At 36.4% G+C, this 24776-nt stretch overlaps 1 protein-coding gene and 1 non-coding gene across 2 annotated transcripts in view; one reads left to right on the forward strand and one right to left on the reverse strand.

Moving 5' to 3' along the window:
- LOC149781528 (cGMP-dependent protein kinase 1-like) overlaps nucleotides 1-23890 on the reverse strand; it is a 34439-nt gene extending 10549 nt beyond the window's left edge. The window contains exons 1-4 of the mRNA XM_089934982.1: nucleotides 23654-23890; nucleotides 5391-5476; nucleotides 2643-2730; nucleotides 1171-1310 (exon numbers count right to left, since the gene is read on the reverse strand). Coding sequence (XP_089791108.1) covers nucleotides 1171-1310; nucleotides 2643-2730; nucleotides 5391-5476; nucleotides 23654-23890 — 551 coding nt within the window. The remainder of the gene's footprint in view (nucleotides 1-1170; nucleotides 1311-2642; nucleotides 2731-5390; nucleotides 5477-23653) is intronic.
- Trnaa-agc (transfer RNA alanine (anticodon AGC)) lies at nucleotides 16482-16554 on the forward strand. Its single transcript has one exon. It is a non-coding gene; the product is annotated as a tRNA-Ala (tRNA).
- Nucleotides 23891-24776: the final 886 nt, after the last annotated feature.

Genomic DNA, 24776 nt, shown 5'->3' on the forward strand with positions numbered 1-24776 from the left:
TCTTCATTTCTTTTAATACAGTATTTTCACAATCATAATAGTTAATGTAATCTAATGATTCTCACCTTTTACAAATTTACTGTTTCTTAATGAACAAATTCTATCCAACACCCCTATTTAATATATTGAAACTCTATAATGTATATTGCCTCGAAATAAGCATAACAACTAAACATTTACCTTTTTTCCTAAACGTTAGTGACCCAAAAATGACTGCTCACTTACTATTTTGTCCAGCTTTAATTGACAACAATGCTTAGATACCATGGAGTGTTCACTGAAGTGAAAAACTTAATGCAACCTAGAAAATAGTTACTGTGCAAATGGGATCCGAAGTGAAATGAATTCGGTTTTCGTTTGGATAATACGTATGGCTCAATAGCAAACCAATGCATCTGTAGACCCAAAGAGTTTAAACCAATACATGTATAGACGCAGTCAATTCAAACCAATACAAGTATAGTCCCAAACAGTTCAAACCAAAACAAGTATAGACCCAAACAGTTCAATCCAATACAAACATAGACCCAAATCCTTCAATCCAATACAACTATAGACCCAGACAGTTAAACCAAACAATGTATAGTCCCAAAGAGTTTAAACCAGTACAAGTATAGACCCAAAGATTGTAAACGAATACAAGTATAGACCCATTCAGTTCACACCAATACAAGTATAGACCCAAACAGCTCAAACCAAACAAAGTATAGACCCAAACAGTTAAAAAAAAAAAAAGCTATTCCAAATTTGAGAATGATCAAGTGACATGAAACACTAGGTCGGTCTTCCGTAATGCATACCAACAAGCTTATCGAATTTCTTTTGTCTACATCAAGTGGTCATTGCATTAAATATGCTAAGAAAATAACGTGCGTACCAGGTTTTGTTCGTCTACTTGAAACTGATTTTGCTTCAACGTGCTAACAAGGATTTTGTCAAAAAGAAAGTTCAAAATGATGAATAAGCAGTTTTCATATCCTTTTCAAGAGTATGTAAATATGTCTACGGCTTCCTCTTGCAATTGAATTTCTTTCCTTCTTTATTTAGGCAATCGTCCTAAAGAGAGCATAATAAAAAAATGACAATTGGACAAACAAAACGACACCAACATCTCGTATTAAGGACATCTACAAACAGTGGGAGCATGGAAAATAAAAATCATAATCTTACCTTACAATGAAATCTGATCTCAATTCCGCCATAATGTTCTTTTCATTCAGGACCTGTGTTTGTTGGCCGTTTCCAACGATGTGCTGCTTGTTGAGGATCTTTAGAGCATACGTATCTTTGCTGTTATTGTTTTCCTGCACCTGAAAATTATTCACATACGTAATATGTACTATTTCAAGGTATTGTCTTTCCTCAAGACGTGCAGTTATGTTCTACGATTTAAGGTATTGTCTTTTCTGAAGACTTTTATATGTGTTGTACAATTTAAAGGTATTGTCTTCACTCAAGACTTGTATTTGTGTAGTACATTTTCGCAGTGTTGTGTTGACTTACTACAACCAAAGTCACTTACAATCAATGCACATTATCAACCAGCCGATTCTCACCGTTGACTTTATTGATTTTTTTCTAGGATCATGTGATAATCGATGAGTATTATCGAAGTGTAACTTGTACCCAATCAGTCGCCAAAAATAAAATTTGAGTGGTTTGTGTTAGATTTGTGAGTGATTAATAAGATACGTACGTTTATCCAACCAAATCATAATCATTTAATCCTTTTAATTCCAAGTTTCATCCTTTTGACGTCAACATAGCGGATTCCATTAAATCAGCGTCTGCATTAAAGTAGTACGTAGTAGTTTTTTATGCAGATTAATATCAACGTCTTTGCTAGCTATGAGTCACCATCATAATTTATTACGCAAACATGCTTTATGTTTTTCCTTTCATTCTTACTGCTTTCTACGCAGTTCGACCGCATCCATTTTCAGCGAGATCCCCCCGCTTTTGCTTCGTGCGACCATTATAATAATAACAACTACATTAAAAACAAAATATCGAGAGAAAATGTAGTAGTTTATGAGGTACTCATGCCCTGAAAAGCCTGCCATATTCGTTATCTGCAAAACAGGGTTATAGTTTCAGTGGATAAAGGACGTGCAATTGCAAATGTTTTTGAACCACTAATTGGAGGTTTTGTTTGCCTATGCCAAATTTGATCCCGAGCCTTCAAAAAATCAGTTGATACAGTGAAGCCTTGATCGAAAAGCAATGGAAACAGTATGGGAACAAAATGTATGTCCCATGATTAGTTAATATGATATGTGACTCTACCAACTTCTGTTATTGTATAGGGATTAAAAGTGACCAACCTGGAAAAGAGTGAATGATGGACAGACGAACAAACTTGATATATCCCACTTTTTTTCAAAGATACGAGGAGTTTAGTTGGATGTGATATTTTACATCATAACACTGAAGTAAAGGGCTTTGCCCAAGGACAATTCAATGTACCCGATCTGGCTCATCCTATGGTAGGATTCGAAGCAGTATTCTTTCGGTCCTGGGCCTCTCACGCCAAACGAATGACCCACTACGTCGCCTACATTCATTATTTGTTCCTACGACATGCAGGATTATAGATGGGGACAAAAAGAGGAGAAACACAAATTGGAGAATAAAGTACTTACCAGTATTACCCTTCCAAAACCTCCAACACCCAGCGGTGTTACTATATGCAGGTCTTGTAGCTTCAAGTTTGCCATTTCTGTTTCTAAACTAGAAGAACGAAACAGCAGAAGGTCATTAACGGAACAAATAAAAACATAAGAAATCTCAGACAAATATATTACCTGATCATCTTGATATATTTTATACCTTAACTTATCTCACTCACATTTACAGCGGTGCAGTAAGTTCAAAAGTTGTTTGTTATGATGCATACAATATTTTTCTAAAAAACTCCGGACAATTGATCAATATTTTTAAAATTATCGTACTGATTAATTTTCCTCACATATGACTTCGAACGGCAATTAACATTTTCACTGGTAGAATTTCCAGGTCACTATCTTTACTCTTAACGCATTTCCTCTAATTATAGCTCTTTTTATATCGCGGTTATTATTAAATGCCAATTTGAACTCACTTTTGATATGCAGTTCATGCAATGGAAATCGGCACAACCACATTGTGGTTTTCATATCGTCTGCACCTCTGCAATTCGTTCAAAACGGAAATCAGTTTAAAAGTGATTTGGATCTAAAATGGGGCCATGTGGATGATATTTCAAAGTTTGGATATTGTCGTCCTTTAGGAACGATCAAGAGGAGCTAGAAGTGTTTTTTTTTTTTTTTAATTTTTAAAAGAGCACATCTGAACTAAGGCCAAACTGAATACTCTATAACCCAAAATAAACCCATCCATCAAACAGAATAAGTAAAGGGAACCAAAAGTTCTTTTAACAATGCTTAATATATACAAGGTCATTTTAAGTAGCCAATATAACCAGTGAGGAAAACCTGGGAATTTGGTTTCTTTCACGTTCTAACACTATAAAAAGATACGAAACTGGAGAGCGACACCATAGACATAAAGACATTTTTATCCAAGATGGCTGGATTCAGAGGTAGTAAAATGTTATCTAATGTAATGTGATCAGTTAATTATTATAGGAGAAACATGACTTAATAAAAACAATTTCCTTTCTCAAACTTAAAAGATAAACCGGGGTGTCAATGACTCCGTGGATGTATGACATACTGCATGTAATACGCAGAAAATGCCGCATGCGAGGCATTGAAATAAATATATATATTAATGATATTAAAATACGTATTATGTTGGAAACTATTAATCCTTAAATCTTCTAAATAGTTATCGTTGCATGATAACACAGGTTCTGATAAAAAAAATTTGAATTTTTTTTGAGTAGTCGTCATTTTTCCTGATCTAAAATCAGCAGGAGCTAATCACAGTTTAAATCCAATGTTATGAAGTTAATATGTGCCTTTTCATATTTCTTTTGTAATACAAATTGCGCACATTTTAAATAAATTCTGATAGTAAATAAATGATCAATGAGTTTAAGAATATTTTAAATACATTTTAATTTTAAATCCTGTTTCATTTTCAGTAGCACGCTTTAATATGCAATACATGAAAATCAGTTAAAAGAGTAACATATTTCTAGTAAATAAAATTACACATTTTAGTTAACATAGTGTTAAAAAATTAATTCTGTAGTAAAAGAAAAAGTTTCAAAAATGTCAACAATTAAAGAGAAGGATATTCATGAACATGCAAAATGCACCTGTACCTTTGATATTATTTATTAATTATCCGATATAAAATGCTAAATTTTGAAATGATTGATTGTCCGTACTTGACTCAGACTCATGATGCAACTTTTGCATCACCTTGGTTACATTATAGACAGCGCGTTTATTATAGAAAAATAAATGTTCTGAGAATAGGAATTACAGAAAAGAAATGGATGTGAAACATTTGATCAATGTAAAGAGGGTATTGAATGCTATCTTGTAGTTTCACGACGATTCTCGTGAATTGACACATCTATGTCGACACAATGAGGTAGCAGTTTTTGTAAAACGGGATTTTCTGGCCCATTTTATCACTTTATTACAGTTTCATGTTCGTTTTTTTCTAATAATTCCATTCTACTTGCATGAAAAACGAAAAGTAATAACTTTTTATTGCATTTTTACATACGATACAGTGGAAACTGTTTAGGTGTTAAACCATTATCTTTCAATCACACGAGCGAAACCCAACAGATGAGATTACGTAACCATCCACAGGTGTCCCGGGAGAAGACGTAATTTGTAGGATCATAAAGTCTGTTTCCGTGTCTAACAAGGAGTTACCTTCCCACAGTAGGTATTTGTATAACCAGGGCCGGCGCTACCATATAGGCAAACTAGGCAGCCGCCTAGGGCGCTGATTTCAAGGGGGCGCATTTTTTTAAAAAAAAATGTATTGTTTGTAAATTTTGAAATTGATATTTCGGGGGGTGGCGCCTGAATCTAACCTTGCCTAGGGCGCCAGATAGTCTGGCCGGCTCTGGCACCGGCCCTGTGGATAACAACGCATTGTAAATAACATATGAAGTCTTTTTCCTGTTCAGTTGATGCTAGTTATTATTAATACCAATAACAAGTAGAACAACAATGCTGTGTTTCGTATTTTAGAACTCCACAATTATATCGGCAACTCGTTCATTACAATAAGTTAAAATGCATAAAACCCAGGTTCTGCCTTACATTACTGTAAACTATCTAACATGGGGAGACAATCCGTGGCTCATAAGGGAGATAATGTACTCAATTGACTGATAGACGGTGGATGACAGATACAGTTTGCATTGGCAATTCGTGAGTTATAAATAATACTGCAGAAATCAACCATTCCTAACTTACTCAGCATGACAAGAAGACGGTGGGTCTGCAGAGGTGATCCTACTCAGATCTATCGCCGAAAAGGTTGTCACGTCTCCAAATTTATCCTGAAATAACAATTGGAAAGAATAGAGTATGTGGGTATTTATTCGATGCAATGCCAAAAATGTGTCCGATTGTCGAAACTATAAGCTCTTTCAACAATTTCTATAGTGTTTACTGTTGGATATAAACAGGGGGGAAAATTTCCATTCTGTTTTCCAATTTTCAAGTTTAAATAAACTGGTTATGTTCATTTGGTCGAAACGTCGTACAAACTTCATGACGTTTCGTCTAAAAATAAAAGTTGTCTAGCTCATAAATTCAGTAGAAAGAAAATGTGTATTACACACAGTGAGTTGCGGTTTGAAAACGGCTTGGACCAGCAAAGATTTTATGCCGTAATATCTTGAGAAAAGTACTTGACTCCAGGAGTCAGTTACGTCCTGGTGTGAAGTTTAGCACTAGTCAGTTAATAATCCATAGTTCTCTATGCGATCTTCTGTCATTTAGACGACACGTTCTTCCTCCCCCGCCCCGGTTATCCGACCCGTTCAAGCTCCAAGCCGTTACACGGAGATTGTATTTCGCTTACTATGATATAAACTGTATGTTTTCATTGCCTGCTTGAAAATCTAAAATTTGCTCAATATATCTTTAAATATTTCACTGCAAATGTATGTTTTTAAATACTTCATCTTTCATGATTTCCAAGGTCAAAGGGATGGGGTTAAAATATGAAGTACATTTTGTAAATGGTAATTATATAAACAACTTAAGTACTAGGTTTTGTGGCTTTCAACCACGTAATTTAAGAGTTCTGGACAGACTATGAGAAACAGACGCCATCAGTATACCCCCTTCGCTAAAGACTGGGATAAAACCTGCATTGGAAGTATATAACATGGAGACTGAGCTTGATGTAACTTATACAGTTTAACTTTAATTACTCACCTATAGTATATTACTACGATTTAATTGCACAAATCGGGACCTAATTAAAAAGATTTCTATATGTGTAACTATTTGTATTAACATATTTCATTAAATATTTACAGTTACCAAACGATATCTTACATAATCATTCCAGTTAGAAATTGTTTAACTCCAGTAGAATATGTCATTGACCCATTGCAACTTAAACCATTACGATAATTTAAATATACTGCTTGTGAGAGGGCCGATTTGCCAGTGCTAATCAATCAATCAATAAGGATATAACCGATTATGAGAATAATTAAATAAATAAACCAATGTAATTTCTGAAGAATTTTAAAAGACAAAGACGATACAGCACATTCTTTACTTTATGCTCTTGATATACAAGTGACTAACTGTTTAAAAACAGGCCCCTGTTAAAAAGAACTGCAATATGTGTTCATTGTTCAATACTCTCCCTCTCTCTTCGCGCGCGCAGACACGACGATGTTTTTTTTTTCATACTTACCACATCAGCACTTTCCAGATCTTCGCATCGCTTTCTTTTTCTGTTCTTCTTCCTTACAACACAGCACAGGTTATTTACTACCCACTTTTTTAAATTCGACATCCATCGGAATCTCATCGATTTCGTTTTCATGACTATATATATTTGCTTCTTTTAATTGATCAAATGTAATCCAGACCTGAAAGCTAGCTAGCTCTCTTGGTTACTACCCTGCTTCTACGTGACGTCATTCATGGCGCGGGTATTGTTGACGTCATGCTGCGACAAGAAAACGTATACGTTCATATGTTTGTATAATGTCATCTATGAGTTTATTAAAATAGATAAATCACGATTAAAAACCCAAACTTGTTGTATTTTAGTGGGGAAATAATAAAACAGTCAATATTTAATTTCTGCAATGACAAAATAAAGTCAGCATCGTGTATATAACTTCAGTTATATAGGAAATTTGATATCTAAACACGTTGTTCCCAACCTTTTCGAGAATGAGGACCCTTCTTAACTTAGGTGAAATTTCGCGGACTTCTACATGCTAATAGTTGTACTTTTATGCTGACGTGGAATAACCCCGCGGTTCCTCGGGGATCCACGGCCTAGTTGTTGTGAATCATTGGTCTACACTTCAATACTGAATAATATTAGTAAAAGGGACCAAAGGTCTGTCTTTGCTTTTATTAGTTCTACAAAGTGTCCATGATGATTTAATAGAAGGGACACGATATATTAATACGTAGAGGTGAAAGGTTTTGTACTACATTTAGAAAGAAAGAAGACGAAAAAAAACCCACTTCATTTTACTTTTACACTGCATTAAAGTCCAGTACCAAGATTATGATTAGTTCATTTCAAATGAGTTTGTACTACAACAGTTTAAATTTATTTGACAACCTGGTTTTTAAAGTATTACCTAATCCACAGAATAGAAAGAAGAAATACAAAACGTGACGTGCATACCTTAAATACGAACAAAGCGACTAATATAGTAGTAGTAGTAGTAGTTGCAGTAGTTGTAGTAGATAGGGTTATAGTACTTTTAGTATATTAAACAATACATCTTGCTCACTTTTTTATGGAAGAACCTCATTGGTGTTGGCATATTCCCAAATAAAATATAATACTAAATTATTATAGTTTTATTTTTAAATTTGTATTTACGATATTTATGTAAAAACCGTGTTTCGCGTTGTTGTTAAATAATTGGATTTTGTTTAATGATAGTCCCATTTGCTTTACATGGTTCTGGGGTTCGGGTTTGGAATGGAAAAGCATGATAATATTGTAATAAATATATGGAATGTACTATCTGCATCTTCCTCTCAGTTTATCGCTTTGTTTAGTTTTTGTGAATTTGTATTGGTTGGGGGAGTCGTTGTTTGGAGAATATTGTAGCATAGAAAGGGATTTCTTGACCGAGTGATGTCTAACCCTGGCGCGAATCCCGGTAGGAGTCATAAGTTTCCAAGGATTCCAAAGACTTCCAAACAACTACTATTGTAAACTGGTTATCAATCTTACAACTGCATCGTTAATCATCATTAATTTTCCGCAACGGACCACGAACAATTCACACCGTGAAGCTATACAACTCAACCACCTAATGCAGAGAACTATATTTATTACCTTAGGCCGGTCAAATAATTATTTTAGGACAATACGATTATAACTCCACACCATATGTACCACCGTAACAACAACAAACGACGATTGCCGACAACGGAACAATTCCTTCTCGTTTTTTCCATTGTATAATTTTTCAGTCCCCAAACATAAATACTGCACCTGGAGTCACACAATCAATTTACACAACTAGATTTTAATAAGGACTACGGAGTGACAGGGACACTCATGCGGATCTGACATGAATTCACCAACAGTAAACCATGACTCATGGAAACTCACTAACACTTCACTACGGGACGTTTCCTCCTATTAATTTGCTAATTATTTCAGTCTGAGAACTATATTCCCAGCACCGACATCCCATAATCAAACATGTAATCAAAAGACAAATCTGGGACATCCTTCGATATAAACAAATGAGCATGCTCCAAATTTATTACAATATATTTCTTAACTCATCAATTAGTCAATATCAATGACCAAATGTCATAATGCAGAACACTCAAATGAATTGATTACAGTATGGATTAGTTTCGTAAAATTGACCCTCCCTAATTTTGTCACATAGAGAATAATCTCTATATTGTTTAGTATGATTTTCGCGATGTGTGATCTTTAGATGATTAGAAAAAAAATCACTGTAGTATGTGCGCGTTAAAAAACATTTCACTTGACAGCGATTGTCTTGAGGCACTTGGAAATGGGGGAAAACATCGAATATCAATCTACGCCAGATTTTGCTATGTGACAGGCTTAGGCCATAGTTTATGTGATGATAATGGTGTTCATTGTTTAAATGGTAATACAGCCATTGACCCTACACATGAGTCAAAACGGGCAAAAGGTTGAAATCGACTGACATTTTGTGGATCCACGTGTCTCCCTCTCTCCCTCCCTCCTCCCTCCCTCTTTGTCTCTCTCTCTCTCTCTCTCTCTCTCTCGCTGTCTCTCTCGCTGTCTCTGTCTCTCTCTCTCTCTCTCTCTCTCTCTGAGCATCCAATGAATAAGAGAGGCATGGTTGTCCAATATCCTGTCATATTTATATCCTTTTCCTTCAAAGCGCCATAAGTCTTTAAATATTAGTAAATGAAACAATCACCAAATAGATAAAACCGATATTAATGTTACATATCATAGCAAAGGCTTTGACCATTCAGATCTTTGCATAGTCCTTATTTTGCATTATATTTAGGTTCATCAGACCAGGAACTGTCTTTTCCTTTTCCGTCAACGATGTTTTTTATAGTTAGGAATGAGCTTAAATATAAATTAATTAAAGATGGATTTATGGATTATCATGAATTTCTCCGTTGACGACGAGACCTTAGGTGTCAAAGCGTCGAACAATTTCAATGTTTGTCGGTTCTGAATCCAACCAGGGCAGCCCGAGGCTGCTTCCTTGACGCATCCTTGGCAAAGAAAAATTAGCTCGAATTTCCAATACTATCCAAATGATATAGCCAATAAAGCGTTAAAGGTGTCGTTACAACCAAAACACCAAATAAGCATCCTTTCACGATGCAAAAATTGTAAATGCATGTGAATAAACCTCATTAAATCGCGGATGATCACGATAATATGTCATTATAAAATTGTTAAAGTAAGAAGCTCTTAATATACTATTTGCAATTATTAAAGGAAATATAGGACACAAAGGTGAACAATGACTGAGTAAACTAAACATGAGAATAAAGAAACGAAAGAAGGTATAAAAAATAACTGATATTTGACGGATTATATGCATAAAGATGAATGAGGAATAGAGCGAAGAACTAATGAACAGAAGAACAGAATGATAATAAAAGTGGGAAGTGCACCATTTATCCCTGCCGAGTGTGTCCGCTACAAAATGTAGTTCTATCCGTTTGTGCATATTCACAATGAACTTTTCATATTGACAAGTTGATTGTTTTCATTTTTGAGTTTCAATTTTTATTCACATTGATTAAATCGGTATAAATTACACATATAATTTATACATGAAAGATGGTTTTAATGAAGAAAGTAGAGCACTATGCCTACAGACACATAGATTCTTGAGTATTGAATTCTCATCAATGCATTGACGTATAGGCGCAAGAAATTAGAGTGAAATAGAATCAACGCGAAACGACGAACTAGCAAGAGCTAATTAAAATATTTTAATATATTTAAAGTTGATCTAAGTCATTGTTCTGCTTTAATTAACAGTATTACCAATCTCCTCCCCCCCCCTTTGGTCGGTTTGACCTAACAATTACTATCATTCTTCATAGGTCCAGATACGTTGTGGTATTACAAAAGCGAAAATGCTCTACTCTCGTCTTTTCCTGGATTTTCGCCCATATCTTGATACGATGGTTAAGAGAGAGAGAGAGAGAGAGAGAGAGAGAGAGAGAGAGAGAATGCGCGGTCTTCGGATATTTTCATATTTAACTATCAATAATGAAATTTTAGAAACTTATATTAGGTTTAAGATACAACAACAGCATCAACAAAGCTTTAAGTACCGTACATAACTGTGTCCCATAACCAAAACATTTACCTTACTGTGTCGACCGGCCATTGCAACGTTGTTGTTGTTGTTGTTGTAGGGTTTAACGCCATTTTTCAGCACACGATAGGCTATATATGGCGGCCAGTATTAATGGTGGAAGAAGAACCCGAGAAAACCCCGGAAAAAACCACCGACCCACGAGAAGTTACTGGCATGCTTTGTCACATACCCACATTGACTGAATCCGATACTCGAACCGGTGCAGACAGAGGTGAGATGGCAGTGATCCGTATGGGAGAACGCTTTATACCACTCGGCCACTCGGGGTCCCCTGCAACGTTGTATCATTGAATATAAAAACACTTTAGAAAGGTCCCAAGTGAAGTGTAAACAAGGGAAGTATAAACATACCGTTATGAAGAACGATATTGTAGGATGCTTGGTGCAATTTCAGTTTCAATGTTTTTTTTTATCCAGCCCAATTTTTTTTTCTCTCTAACTCCAGATTTCTTCGCATTTTGTCCCTTGTGCATGAGAGGGGAGGAGAAGAAGGAAAAAGTAGGGATTGAGATTAGATTGTGTACCATGTTAAATTTATTTAGAAAAAGGGGATTATTATTACTTTTATCGTTATTTTCATACCCCAGTAATGATTAATGATTGGAAATTCATCACTGATCTTTAGGAATAGACCCATCAGCACACAGTTTCAAGATTGTTTATATATGCGTATTATTGCACCATGGCAATAAGTTGGTAACTTTACCCAGTAGCTTCATAATAACTTATAATTAGCTTTGAAGCCTGACAGTGTTGCTATATTTTAAACAACCTATAATTAGTTTTCACATCCGTCGGTGTAGCAATACTTTATGTAATGATTATTCATCAATACGAGCTTTATACAGAAAACTCAATCATGTTTACTATTCTTGAAACGATAACAGGATTCTCTTATGATGATGATGATGATGATGATGATGACGACGACGATGAATATGATTATTATCATTATTATTATTATTATTATTATCTCCCCTTTTGTTGCTGCCGAGTTTAATTATAGTGGCGTGCGCACAATTGTGCATGTGCCACTTTTTTCTGACTGCACCGCAGCCTGCTAGTTGTTCCTGGGGAAGGGAATGGTGTCACCTCCCCCAGGCTTTTATGGATTCAAGGAACCCTGATAGTTTGGCCTCAATCTGTGGGTCCATAAAGGTCCCCTACAGATGAATGGTTGGCTGTCATTAGTGTGAAGGAGAGATCGGGAACGGTCCTGCTTGCTTTACATCGCTGGCTTCTTGTTGCATTTGCCTGGTGTTTCTTGCAAGTTTTTTGCTAGAGTTTTTTCTTCTTCTTCAAAATGTTCTAAAGGGGGGTATGTTCTATGCTGTTTATAGAGGTTCTTAGTAGAAATCATGTATGAAGAGAGATTTAAAGGTTATTATGGTATTACTAGTCGAGGTGTTTAGGGTGTGCTTCCTACGTTATGTTATTTATAAGTATTTAGATATTGCCTCTTTAAGTTATTTATTTATTAATGTTTTAGAGATTGAATGTTATTTATACTTTATTTAGCAAGAGACCGGAGTCCTAGCCGATTACACGGTACGTTAAGGACATCTAGGACCGGAGTCCTACCTGATTACTCGGTTCGTTAAGGACATCTAGGACTTTCGATTTTGCGGTTTCCTTAGTTTTTTATAGGTGCTTCGTAAGTGAATTGTTTATTAATACTTTTATAAAATTGAATGATATGTTATGGGTTTTTATGTGGTGGCTTCTAAATTTATTTAGCTAGTTACTAGGTCTTTTGGTTTTGTGGGGATAGTAATTATATTTCGTTCCTAAGTTCTGCTGAGTCTATGAATTGATTTATATTTTTATATGCTGATTGTTTATTTTTTATTAGTGTCCATAAGTAACTCTGGGTATGTGTGTGGTGATCCAATCTCTTTTTGGTTTTTGATAAATATTTTCCTAGCGGGTTGATATTTTGGGCATATATTGAATACGTGGTGTAGATCTTCGGTGGTGTGGCAGTTAAAGCAGTTAATGGTTGCTGGTTTGGGTCCTATAAACCTTCCAAAACTGCTTGCTAGTTTAGTTTTCCAGTTATTATCCTGTTTATGGTTTTCTGTTCTAAATAGGTACCCTTAGGTAGTTGCATGTTTTTATCTACGGGTTTTTGGGTTTCATGGCGCTTTTTACCTTTTGTGGAGGAGTTCCAAAAATCTTGCCATGTTTGGTCCATATATGTTTGTGCGAAGCTTAGTGCTTCTGTACAGCTATAGTTAAGCTTGATAGAGTTTTTATATCCTCGTTTGGTTTGTGCAACTTTGTCTGCTGTTTCGTTGCCAGAGATTCCAATCAGCGACGGTATCCACATGAGCTCGACTAATTGATGTGCTGTGGTGATATCGTCGATTAATTGGCATGCTCTGTCGAGGAATTGTTCACTAGAGTGTGCACTGCGATTTTGGATCAATCTGATAACGCTTAGGGAATCGCTTATAATGACTGCTTTAGGCATTTGGTTGTCTTTGATCCATTGTAGTGATTCAAGTGTAGCCCAGAATTCAGTGGTGTAAATGAAGCAATAGTCAGGTAATTTGGATCCCGTTTGTATATTGAATTCAGGGATGACTATTGCTGATGCTGTTCTTGGTGGGTTGTTTGTTTTTGATCCATCATAGTCTGGGTATTTTTGGTTGATTTCGTTTACCAGTACAGGTTTTAGTAAGTTTTCTTGTCCTTCTTTATTGCCTAATTTGGTAGCTTCAGTGTTAATCCTTGGTGGTTTTTGTAACCATGGTGATTTGTTCTGGTCTGTATTGTTCGTTACCTGTTTTTTTAAGTAAAGGTATCTTTTCTCTTAGTTCAAGGATTACTTTGCCACTTGGTGTGATGGGTATGATTTTCGGTTTGAAGACAACTTTACACTTATTTATAGCTATTTTGGTGGGATGGTTGTCTGGGTGGGTATCTAATCGAATGGAGTATCGGAGGAGCAGTTCTTGCCTACGTAATTTTAAGGATAGTTCTCCTGATAGTGTTTGTAGTTCTTCTCATGATGTTGAGGGGAGTGTTCCTGTGCATAAGAGTAAGGCTTTTCTCTGGATAGTTTCAAGTTTTTGTAGTACAGGTTGCTTAGCCGAGTTATATGCTTGGCAACCGCAATCCAGTTTTGATCTAATTAGGGTTTTATATATCGTGAGGAGGGTTTCCTGCTTGGGTCCCCAGTCAGTCCCTGTGATGTTCCTGAGTAAATTGACATCTTTGTCACAATTCTGGGTGAGTTGTTCAATGTGCTGTTTCCATGTGAGGTGGTTGTCAAAGAACATTCCTAGGAATTTTATTTTCCCTGATTACACATTTATACGTTGCATTTTTTGAAGCATTGTTTTACCAGAATGAATGAATGAATGAATGAATGAATGAATGAATGAAATGAAATGAAAACAGATACAAATAGGAGAATTATGAAGTAAATGAATTTACAAATGAGTGAAAGAGGATAAATAAATAACCATTACAGGACTGCAAGAATACAATACGAAACAGAAACCTTTCTCATCTTATTCATCAAATGACCATTACAAGTGAGCCAGAATACATTATAAAATAGAAACCTTGATCCCCTATTAATCATTAAATAATCATTACACATTGTAAGAATACAAGATTCAATAGAAACCCTATTATTATTATTTATAAAATGACCATTACGAGAGTGGCCAATAGAAATCGCTTCATTTCAAGCAATGAACGCAGGCAGTTATCAAGTTGTTCTGCGGTAGAAGGTAAGCAAGTTGTTAGGTTAGCTTGGATGTCGTGCATTGGTTTGGTTATATTTATCATACGGAGATTTCTCTTAGCAGCAGATAAAGGTGGAGGGATAGGGACTGATACGTAAAGATGGCATATAATGCAGAGGTTATCTGATGCAAGGTCATGGGATACCAGGGAGGAACGTAAAATGTTATCATCAGATCTATGAAGAATCCAGTCTAAAATGTGACCATGTTTATGGGTGGGTTGGTTAACTGATTGTTTGAGGCTGAAAACATTAATGGAATCTATGAGTTTTGATGTATTTGGGTTTCCGGGACAGTGTGTGTGTCCATTCTTCGCGGACATTGATATGTAAAAATACAACATTATTAAAATTATTATTTTTACAATTCTGATGTGAGATAATAAAATAGCTATCTTTTAAAGATAGTTCATTAACTTCAAACTTGTTTATAATAATTGACTTGAGTATTGATATGTGTCATCTCGGTGATGACACATTTATTATGCTATAAACAGGAATCAGGCAATTAGCTAACCCGGTAAAGCGCTCGCTTAGCATGTTGGGATACATGCCATGTTCTCTTTGAAGTCTTCTGTTACAAGCTCGCAATTTATATTTTGTGTTAATATTTTTACACATCGAATGTTTTCCAATACTGTCTATAAAATAAAGATTTACAAATATATTTTACTGTCAAATCTGCACTACAAGAAAGAGATCGGTTGTTTGTTTCTTGTTTTATCTTCATTTCGCATTCGAATTCAAAATTCTAGTACCTATTCCAGTATTCTCTCTGAGACTTTTCCTCTCTCTCTCTCTCTCTCTCTCTCTCTCTCGTATGAGGATAAGAGCGCCTTCTTTTGTGGATGTGGGTACGTAGTTTTGAAGATTATGGTGAACAGCTTGTTTCGTTTATACAGATACCATTGCTGTCTTGGTGATGACACATTTTGTTTGTATTAATCCGTCGGGGATTTAGCTCACATGGTAGAGAGCTCCCTTAGCATGCGAAAGGTACCGGGATCGATACCCGGATTCTCCACATTTTTAAAAAATATTTTCTAAACTTTCTATTTTTAAACCTGGAACTGCTGCTTCGCCGATATTTTTCGAAGATTATAGTGAACATCTTGTTGCGTTTCATGGATACCATTGCTGTCTTGGTGATGACGCATGGAGCTTGTTGAAGAGAGTTGGGGGTTAGCTCAAATTGTAGAGAGCTCGCTTAGCATGCGAGAGGTACCGGGAACAGCGATCGGATTCTCCAGGCAAGTATTATTGACTTTTTTGTGAAACCTTTCTTTAACTGTCATCTGTTGTATCACTGATATTGTTGGGGGACTGGGTTGCCATCACTGCCTGAAACAAAAATTCCATGTTGTTCCAAATGTACATTTATTTATATTACTGTGTTATATGCACTAGTACATAGATCCCTACATCTCTTTCTCTTCTCTCTCTCTCTCTCTCTCTCTCTCTCGTGTGTGTGTGTGTTTGTGTCTGTATATATATATATATATATATATATATATATATATATATATATATATATATATATATATGTGTGTGTGTGTGTGTGTGTGTGTGTGTGTGTGCGATTGTGACTGAGAGCGCATTCGTTTGTGGCAGTGGGTACGTAGCTTTGGGAATTACGTTGAACATCTTGCTTAGTTTACACGGATACCGTTGCTGTCTTGGTAATGACATATGAAATTTGGCAAGATGAGAGGGGAATTAGCTCACATGGTAGAGCGCTCGCTTAGCATGCGAGAGGTACCGGGATCAATACCCGGATTCTCCAAGCACTTTTCCATTATTATTTTTAAAATTTTCACTAACTTGAATCTGCTCAATCATTTGTAGTTTTCGGGTTTTGGTTGGCATTACAACCTTATACGAAAATAAATGTTCCAAGGGAAAAATGTACAATTATTTATATTACTTTGATGTGTACACTAGTACATACAAATCTCTCTCTCTCTCTCTCTCTCTCTCTCGCTCTCGTTTGTGTGCGAGTGAGAGCGTGTTCTTTCGTGGCAGTGGATACGTAGCTTTGGGGATTACAGCCAACAGCTTGCTTAGTTTTCACGGATACCGTTGCTGTCTTCCAGATGAAACATACAATTTGCAGGTTGATGATGTTATAAGGGAAGAAATAATGGAGATACAGAGTGACGAAGATGAAAAATAAGCTGTGAATGCAATATATGATAATGGGGGGGGGGGGAAGAGAGGAATAAAATGAAAGAAGCAGAGTTGATATGATCAGTGAAGAAATATAATCTGACCAAGACATAATCCATATTCATACTGTTAGTGATGGATCGGTGACATATTCAGGTGATGAAAGGATTGTGGTTGAAGACGTTGTTGAGAGGTCAAACGATGCTAAGAGATGTAAAGAAAACGGTACTAACATAGACAATTTCAAAGTAGTACAGAGGAGGAGGAGAAGGATTAATTCAGTACCTAACCTGAAAATGAATAGTATGCGACGAAAAACTATTGAGAAATGACAAAACATTCTTCTATATGTAATGCTTTGAATAGACTCATCACTATCATGGCGTTAAATATTGTATCTCTAAACGTAAATGGCTTGCATAATTTGAAAAAAACTAAAGTCTGTTTTAGAAATATTTAAAGAGAAAAGAGGCCATATTTTATTATTGCAAGAAACCTTTGGGAACATGAGTTTGCTGAAAGTATTAAAGACAATGAGATTTTGAAATGCTGACATATTTTATAGTAAAAAGAAACAATTCCCAAGTCTACTATACAAGAAGACATAAGGAAAGATTACAAGATTAATTTAGATTGCAAACTAAATTTAAATCATTTTAAGAAGTTATCAATAAAGAATCATATAACATTACCAAATATGAAGAACTCAAACATATGTTAAGTAACTGTGCAACTGAAAAATAAATAAATAAATAAATAAGACATAAATACTTTAATGACAAACTAATAAATAAATAACAAAACTAAAAGAAAAAGAAATAAACGCTCGTACATGTCTAAACCAGAACCAACATAAAATACCTCATTCACGAAATTTAACTAGGATAGGAGAAAAAAACAACCATTCAAACAAAATGGCCAAAACCCTAACACTAAACAGGACCCATAATGACCCCCGATGAAGCAACGAAATAACTACGCCAAAGAATCAACCCACAGCATATAATGGGTGCATGGACATCATCCCAGCCACCACCACTAGCAACATTGTCAGAACATTACATTTTACAGTCACAAGAACACCCAACCCCAACAGACGAACTCACCCAATCTAACTGCATTTGAACCCGCAAGTAGTACTCCAATCTCAACTCCTCCCTTTATCTCACCCTTCATTTTTTCCAAATTACACCCGGATACAGGACCAGAAAATATTGACCTAAACGACACACTCCAGATTCTAATTAATGACTCAGCATGGACAGAAATAAGACAAGTCAAACCCTCGATAGACCAAATCATCCAAAAACTTTGATTAACACCCACCGGAAAACCACGAATCACAATCAAAATTACCAAAACAAATCTGGGTACGGAATTCATAACCCGCCCCAAACTACAAAATCCAAAACCCAGAAACCAAGGAAAATCATACAGCAATAGAATCAATCTCTAAATCAGCAACCGCGCAATTTGACACAACTTTCAAAGATAAAAAAGTAATGAAACCATTCATTGCATCCAAACTCCAGGGCCGTTAGAAGACACCAAAACCTTAGGACAGGAAGAGCAAGGGGAAATAGCAGAATTCTTAGATTGTTTAGATAGTCAATTCTGGAACGAAAAACACAAGTGAATAAGCAAACATACTTAGGTAAAGAGAAGCTACCCATGGATGAATTAAACAAAGAGACACTACCCACAAGAAACCAACTAACATTGTCCAATCATGAACAAAATCAAACCACAAACAACACTAACGAAAAGGAATTAAACATTCAAAACCAAAATAAGAAGCCACAAAAACCAAACCAGAAATTACCAAACCAATTACCAAACCACCAAACAGATAAACGAGGGACAAAGTCAAACACCAAACCAGACCCAAAACCTACCCCAGAAACAGAGCAAAACCCAAGACATTGTTAAAAATATTTCACCCCATTAATCTCACAATGTTTATCTCTAACAAAAATAAATGGGCGGTACAAGAGGAGCGAAATTAAATGCGCTAACTGTACAGGACCTCACTACCCTAAATCATATGAATGCACACACACACACACACACACACACACACTGCCTGTGAATTTGCTATAGTACAACATATGGATTCGAACCACACATCATATAAAGAAGCAAGACTAAATATCATTCAAAATCCGAAAACCGCAACCCCCAAAAAAGCACAAATTCAGAACTGAACATTATCACCAATCAAACAAAATAGACCCCCCCCCCCAACAAAAAACCCCACAAAGAAAAAACACTAGCCGAAATGAGAATAAAAAACCCAGGAGAACTAACATAAGCAGAACAGCACTACCCAAACTAACCTCTCACCACAATAACTTCTAGTAGGCATTATGATAATAATCAGGTACCCATATATTAAACAAACCAATTAAAAATATCCACTAGCACACCAGAGGAATGGAATGAGCAAGTCACCAAATCAAATACGTACTCTACAAATGTTGTCCTCCGGTTCATTAGTGAATTTGCTAATAGCATTGTACACAACACAAAGAATGATCATGTCCCAATCGACATGACCAATCAAGTGCTAACCAAATTATTAAACAAATTCTTTCCCAATCAAAACTCGAGATCAAAGTAAACCATACCAAAGTCATAACAATAGTAAATATCAATGATCAATATGTATCACACTCAACGTAAATGCTTCGTACTGTGGCAGTGGAACTGCCGCGGGATCATTAAGAATGTCTCCGAGCTAATCCAAAGAATAAACTCCGACAAACCTAAACCTGGCTTTACCTGCTTACAAGAAACCCATTTAACTCAGGCCTCTAAGATCACCCGCAAATTTCCAGGATTCTCACCTGTATACACTAAAAATAGAACAAACGGTAAATTAAAAGGCGGGCTAGCAATTTATGTTACTGACTCGGCTAGCAATTTATGTTACTGACTCACTTCCAAACACCCCCAGAAGTTGCCCCAGATCATACCCAAGACGCATCTGAACAAATAGAAATTCAAACCATCATGATTAACGCTGACCAGCATACTCTAAAACTGCTAAACGTATATATGACCCAGGGGGAGATAATACAACAACAATCAATCACTATACGAAATTGACCACTGACAAAGAGGAGGATCTTATCATAAGCGGAGATTTTAACGCCCATTACGTAATATGGGGAGGAATGACACAAAATCTAACTGGAAAACTACTTAAAAAATGGAAAACCGAATCCAATCTATTTCTCCTTAACAATGGAGCAGGAACAAGATTAGACCCCATCAACGGTCAGATATCGACCTCACCATAATCACTCCTAAACTGGCCCATATATCAGGCTGGGAAGTTGATCAAAACAGCACCTTTTAAAGCGATCACTTCCCTATCCTACTCAACCTCAATATAATGACAGATACACACCCAACTAACAACATACCAAGGTGGAGGTGTGACAAAGTCGATTGAGATAAATTTAAAATCGCCCTCTCTACAATAACTCTAGCAGTTCTTTATAATGATAACATCGATCAATACGATCTAACTGTAATGAAGGCTCTAACTGAGGCAGCCAATATAAGTGTACCCAGAACAGGAGGACAACAGCTTAAACCACTATCCCATGGTGGAACGAAGAATGTAAAGTAGCTCAAAAGACTTTTTTAAAAGGCCCTTAGTCGATTTAAACACACTCCAATGACTTTAGGATTTACGAAAAAGGGCAAGAAGAAATGAAAACAATAATCCAAAATGCTAAAGAAAAATTCTGGCAAGCCTTCTTTTCTAACATAAACTTCAAAACTAACGCAAAACAGGTATGGGACAAGATATAAATAATAAAGGGGAAAAGCCAGCAACCAACTCTCAAATGGACTGGAAATTTAACCAACAAAGAAAAGGCAAACTGCTTGGCATCACACTTTGCAAGCATGAGCAGCAACTCCAACCATACCCAAAAATGCATTGAGCACCGCCAAAATGTAGAACGAAAGTATCCAAACCTCTTCTCCGACCTAGGATCCAAACAATCTAAATTAAACCAGGACTTCACAATAGCAGAATGGATAACTGCACTTGCTAAGAAAAATTCAACCTCACCCGGGGAAGACCAATCTGGCTATGAAATATACAAACACAACCCAAAAAAACATAGCCGAAATCATACTAGATCCACTTAATAATAGCTGGCGGAAGGGCCAACTACCCAAAAGCTGAAAAAAAGCTATCGTCATTCCAATACCCAAACCTCGCAAAACCCGAACTGACATCAACGCGTATAGACCCAAATCTCTAACTGATAACATATGCTAAATAATGGAAACAATGATTAATGACAGACTAAAATACCATCTAGAAAGCAACAACTACATTGCACAAACACAAAGCGGATTTCGCAACAAAAGATCCACCCTGGACCAATTGTTCAGACTCGAAGCAATCATCAAGCTCGGATTTAATGCAAAATGCAAATGCAACAGACTGATAATGGCAGTATTTCTCGACCTAGAAACTTAATCTATACGAAATAACTGGCCGCATACATAACTGGATAGCAGACTTCCTAACAGATCGGAATATACTGACAAAAGTAGGAGATCAATATTCAGATATATACAACCTAGAAAACGGTACACCACAAGGTAGCGTACTTAGCCCCACTTTATGTAACATATGGTAAACGACCTTGACACTATAATTAACCAAAAATAAGGTAGATCTAAACCAGCGAGCTGACTATAGTGGGACTTGGAAAGCAGGCAATCAAATCAGCAAGACAGTCTTGGGGCAAATACAAGATAATCTTAACCAAATAGGTTCGTGGGCAGATAAATGGGATTTTAAAATATCCAACACTAAACAGAAGCCATTATGCTCTTGCCACACAGTAGAAATACTATAGATTACCCTAAACTGCACATACAAGGAAGAACTTTTTTGTGTGGTCAAAATAGTCAGATTCCTAGGAATGTTTCTTGACGAAAACCTACCACCTAACACTAAGATAAGATCTAAAACAAAAACTAGAATATATAAGGTTGTCTAAAAACCCAAAACCATCAGGCCCCGCTGCAAAAAGCGGCAAAGTCTATCAAGAGAGGAAATTGTACTACAACCCCAAAATTAATACCTATAAAATGTTCCTAAGCCCAAGGACCATCATGCCCGGCTGCACAATGCGGCAACCAAAATACCCAGCTAAACTAGTTAGGACCCTAAGCTTTTTAAGCCTAGCAAAGTATAAATAACATACACAAAAGGGTGAACCCAAACCAAGAACCACCCCACCCAAAACAGACTCAATAGATACAGCTTAAATAACTCTATAGACTATCACTATGCTGACACTGGTGCGGTACTATCTTTAAAAAAGAAACTGCACAGAATACATCTCCACAAATCCGTCAAAACGTTAATTCATTAACATTTTGGCAAGGATGTAAAAAAACGTATACCATGCATAAAGCAAGGTGCCTTCCTATTGAGCAGGCTGTACCTGACCGAACCTTCCTCCTCGCCATTGCCGGACATAAAATTCATAAACGTGCATAGCACATATTAAATACATGAATAGAGAGGCACTTTTCTTCTCTTCATGAACAATTAATTAACCCTCCACATGGGAATAAAAACCTAAGTCTCCCGATGTGACGTCACAGTGGCGACCAATCGCTACTGGCGTCACATACTGCCTGGTTGACACCTAGCGCAACTGATGCAGACTGAATTGCTGCCTTTACCTCGAGGGTGTGATGGGTCTATCCTCACTCGGGTATAGCCTTATATTCAGGTCTCTAGGGTCTATGAAGCCCGTCATATTGACCCAACACCTGAAGGCTCAATTAAATAGTGCCTTTTATGCACAGTAATACCAGTGCGATAAGGCTCTAATTCCTTCTTCCGGGATCAATTAAATAGACCGCTTATGAACAGTAGCCAGATGTACTTGCAAATAAGGGCGAAAACGTCTATAATTTAATTGACAATGATGATGACGATATAAATACTAAATACTTTCTAAATCTTGAAAAATATCGACACAAGAAAAATGTAATCAAAGAATTGACTGATGATGACGATGTAATTATTTCAAATACAAGTGAAAAAAATGGTACAAACAGCTGCATCGCTTGTCACTCAGCATTAAGAGGTTAGTGTTAGGACTGGTCGGCCTGGTGTCAGGATAATGTGACTGGGTGGAATATCATGGTATATGTCTGCGGAATGATGCCCCAGTGCTAGACATCACTATAGACTGTCACATTGCAGACAACGTAGCCATATGATAGAACAATTGGTAAAGCTACGGTAAAAATCTAAATCACACACACACACACACACACACACACACACACACACACTGAAATCTTGGATGATATACATCAAGTATATAATCATTTATACTCTTCGGTAACTATTAATTGTACAGATTCACTTCTAAATTTTGTAAACTGTTCTGTACCTGATGAGGATAAAGATATGTGTGATGCCATAACAACAGTTGATGAAATACGTACAGCTCTATACAAGGGATGGCTAAAATTAAAGCCCCGGCCCGGACAGATTCATAGTAGAGAGATGTTGTAAATTTTATAATTGTATATATGATATTATGCTGCAAATTTTTCAGTGTTGTGAATGACAATATTATGTCGAGATCAATGAGATTTAGGGTTATATCGCTTATTTATAAAAACAAGGGAGATAATAGAAGGTTGAAAATTAGTACCCCATTAAACCCAGGATCATTATAGTCGTCATCATTGGAGTCAGGATAATTATATTCGTCATCACTGGAGTTAGAATCATTATAGGCGTCGTCATTGGAATCAGAATTATTAAAGTCAGGATCATTATAGTCGTCATTATTGGAGTCAGGTTCATTAGTCGGGATCAGTACAGTCATCATTTGGGTCAGGATCATTATATTCATCATCATTGGAGTCAGACTCATTATAGTCGCCATCATTGGAGTCAGCTTCATTAGTCAGGATCAGTACAGTCACCATTAGGGTCGGGATCATTATAATCGTCATCAGTGGACTCAACATCATTAAAGTAAATCGTGTTATTGGCTTTTAAAATCACATGATTAGTATTACCAAACATGTATGCTAGTATTGGTTGCCAGTAGGTCTTTCTCACGTGTATATATTTAAGCCCTTTATGCTTGAGTGGTTATTTGATACTGTGTGATGCCCGAAGAGAACTAAAAAACACCAGACACACAACAGGGACATTGAAGTACCGAGAAATAAACAAGAATATCAGAAAAAAAAACTTGAGCAAAGCAAAAGAAAATTGGATTGGACAATAGTGCACAGAAATGGAGAACAGACTGATAAAGAATAACAGCAAAAAGACATTCCAAATTGTGAAAGACCTCACCAGAGAGAAACAACCAAGAGTCAGTACCATTCAAGACAAAAATGGAAAATGCCTCACAGAAGCGAGTGACATTGCAGAAAGATGGACTGAGTATTGCAAATAACTCTACAACCATCAGTCCACAGGAGACCCAGAGGTGCTTGAAGTTCCAAACTCCTCAAATGATGATGACTTCCCCATTCTCAAAGAAGAGGTGGAGTCAGCAATAAGAGCACTGAAGAATGGGAAGGCAGCTGGAGTAGACAACATCCCAGCTGAACTTATCAAGAATGGGGGAGAATCAGTGAAAGAGCTACTAACAAAAATCTGCAACAAGATCTGGCACACAGGTGAATGGCCAACACAATGGACCGAGTCTCTGATTATAACACTTCCCAAAAAAGGCAATCTCCAGCTGTGCCAAAATTACAGAACTATCAGTTTGATCAGCCATGCTACTAAGGTAATGCTGAAGATCATCTTGA

This window comes from Sinohyriopsis cumingii, chromosome 15, assembly GCF_028554795.1.
Source record: "Sinohyriopsis cumingii isolate HCF-2022 chromosome 15, ASM2855479v2, whole genome shotgun sequence".
NCBI classification, from domain to species: domain Eukaryota; kingdom Metazoa; phylum Mollusca; class Bivalvia; order Unionida; family Unionidae; genus Sinohyriopsis; species Sinohyriopsis cumingii.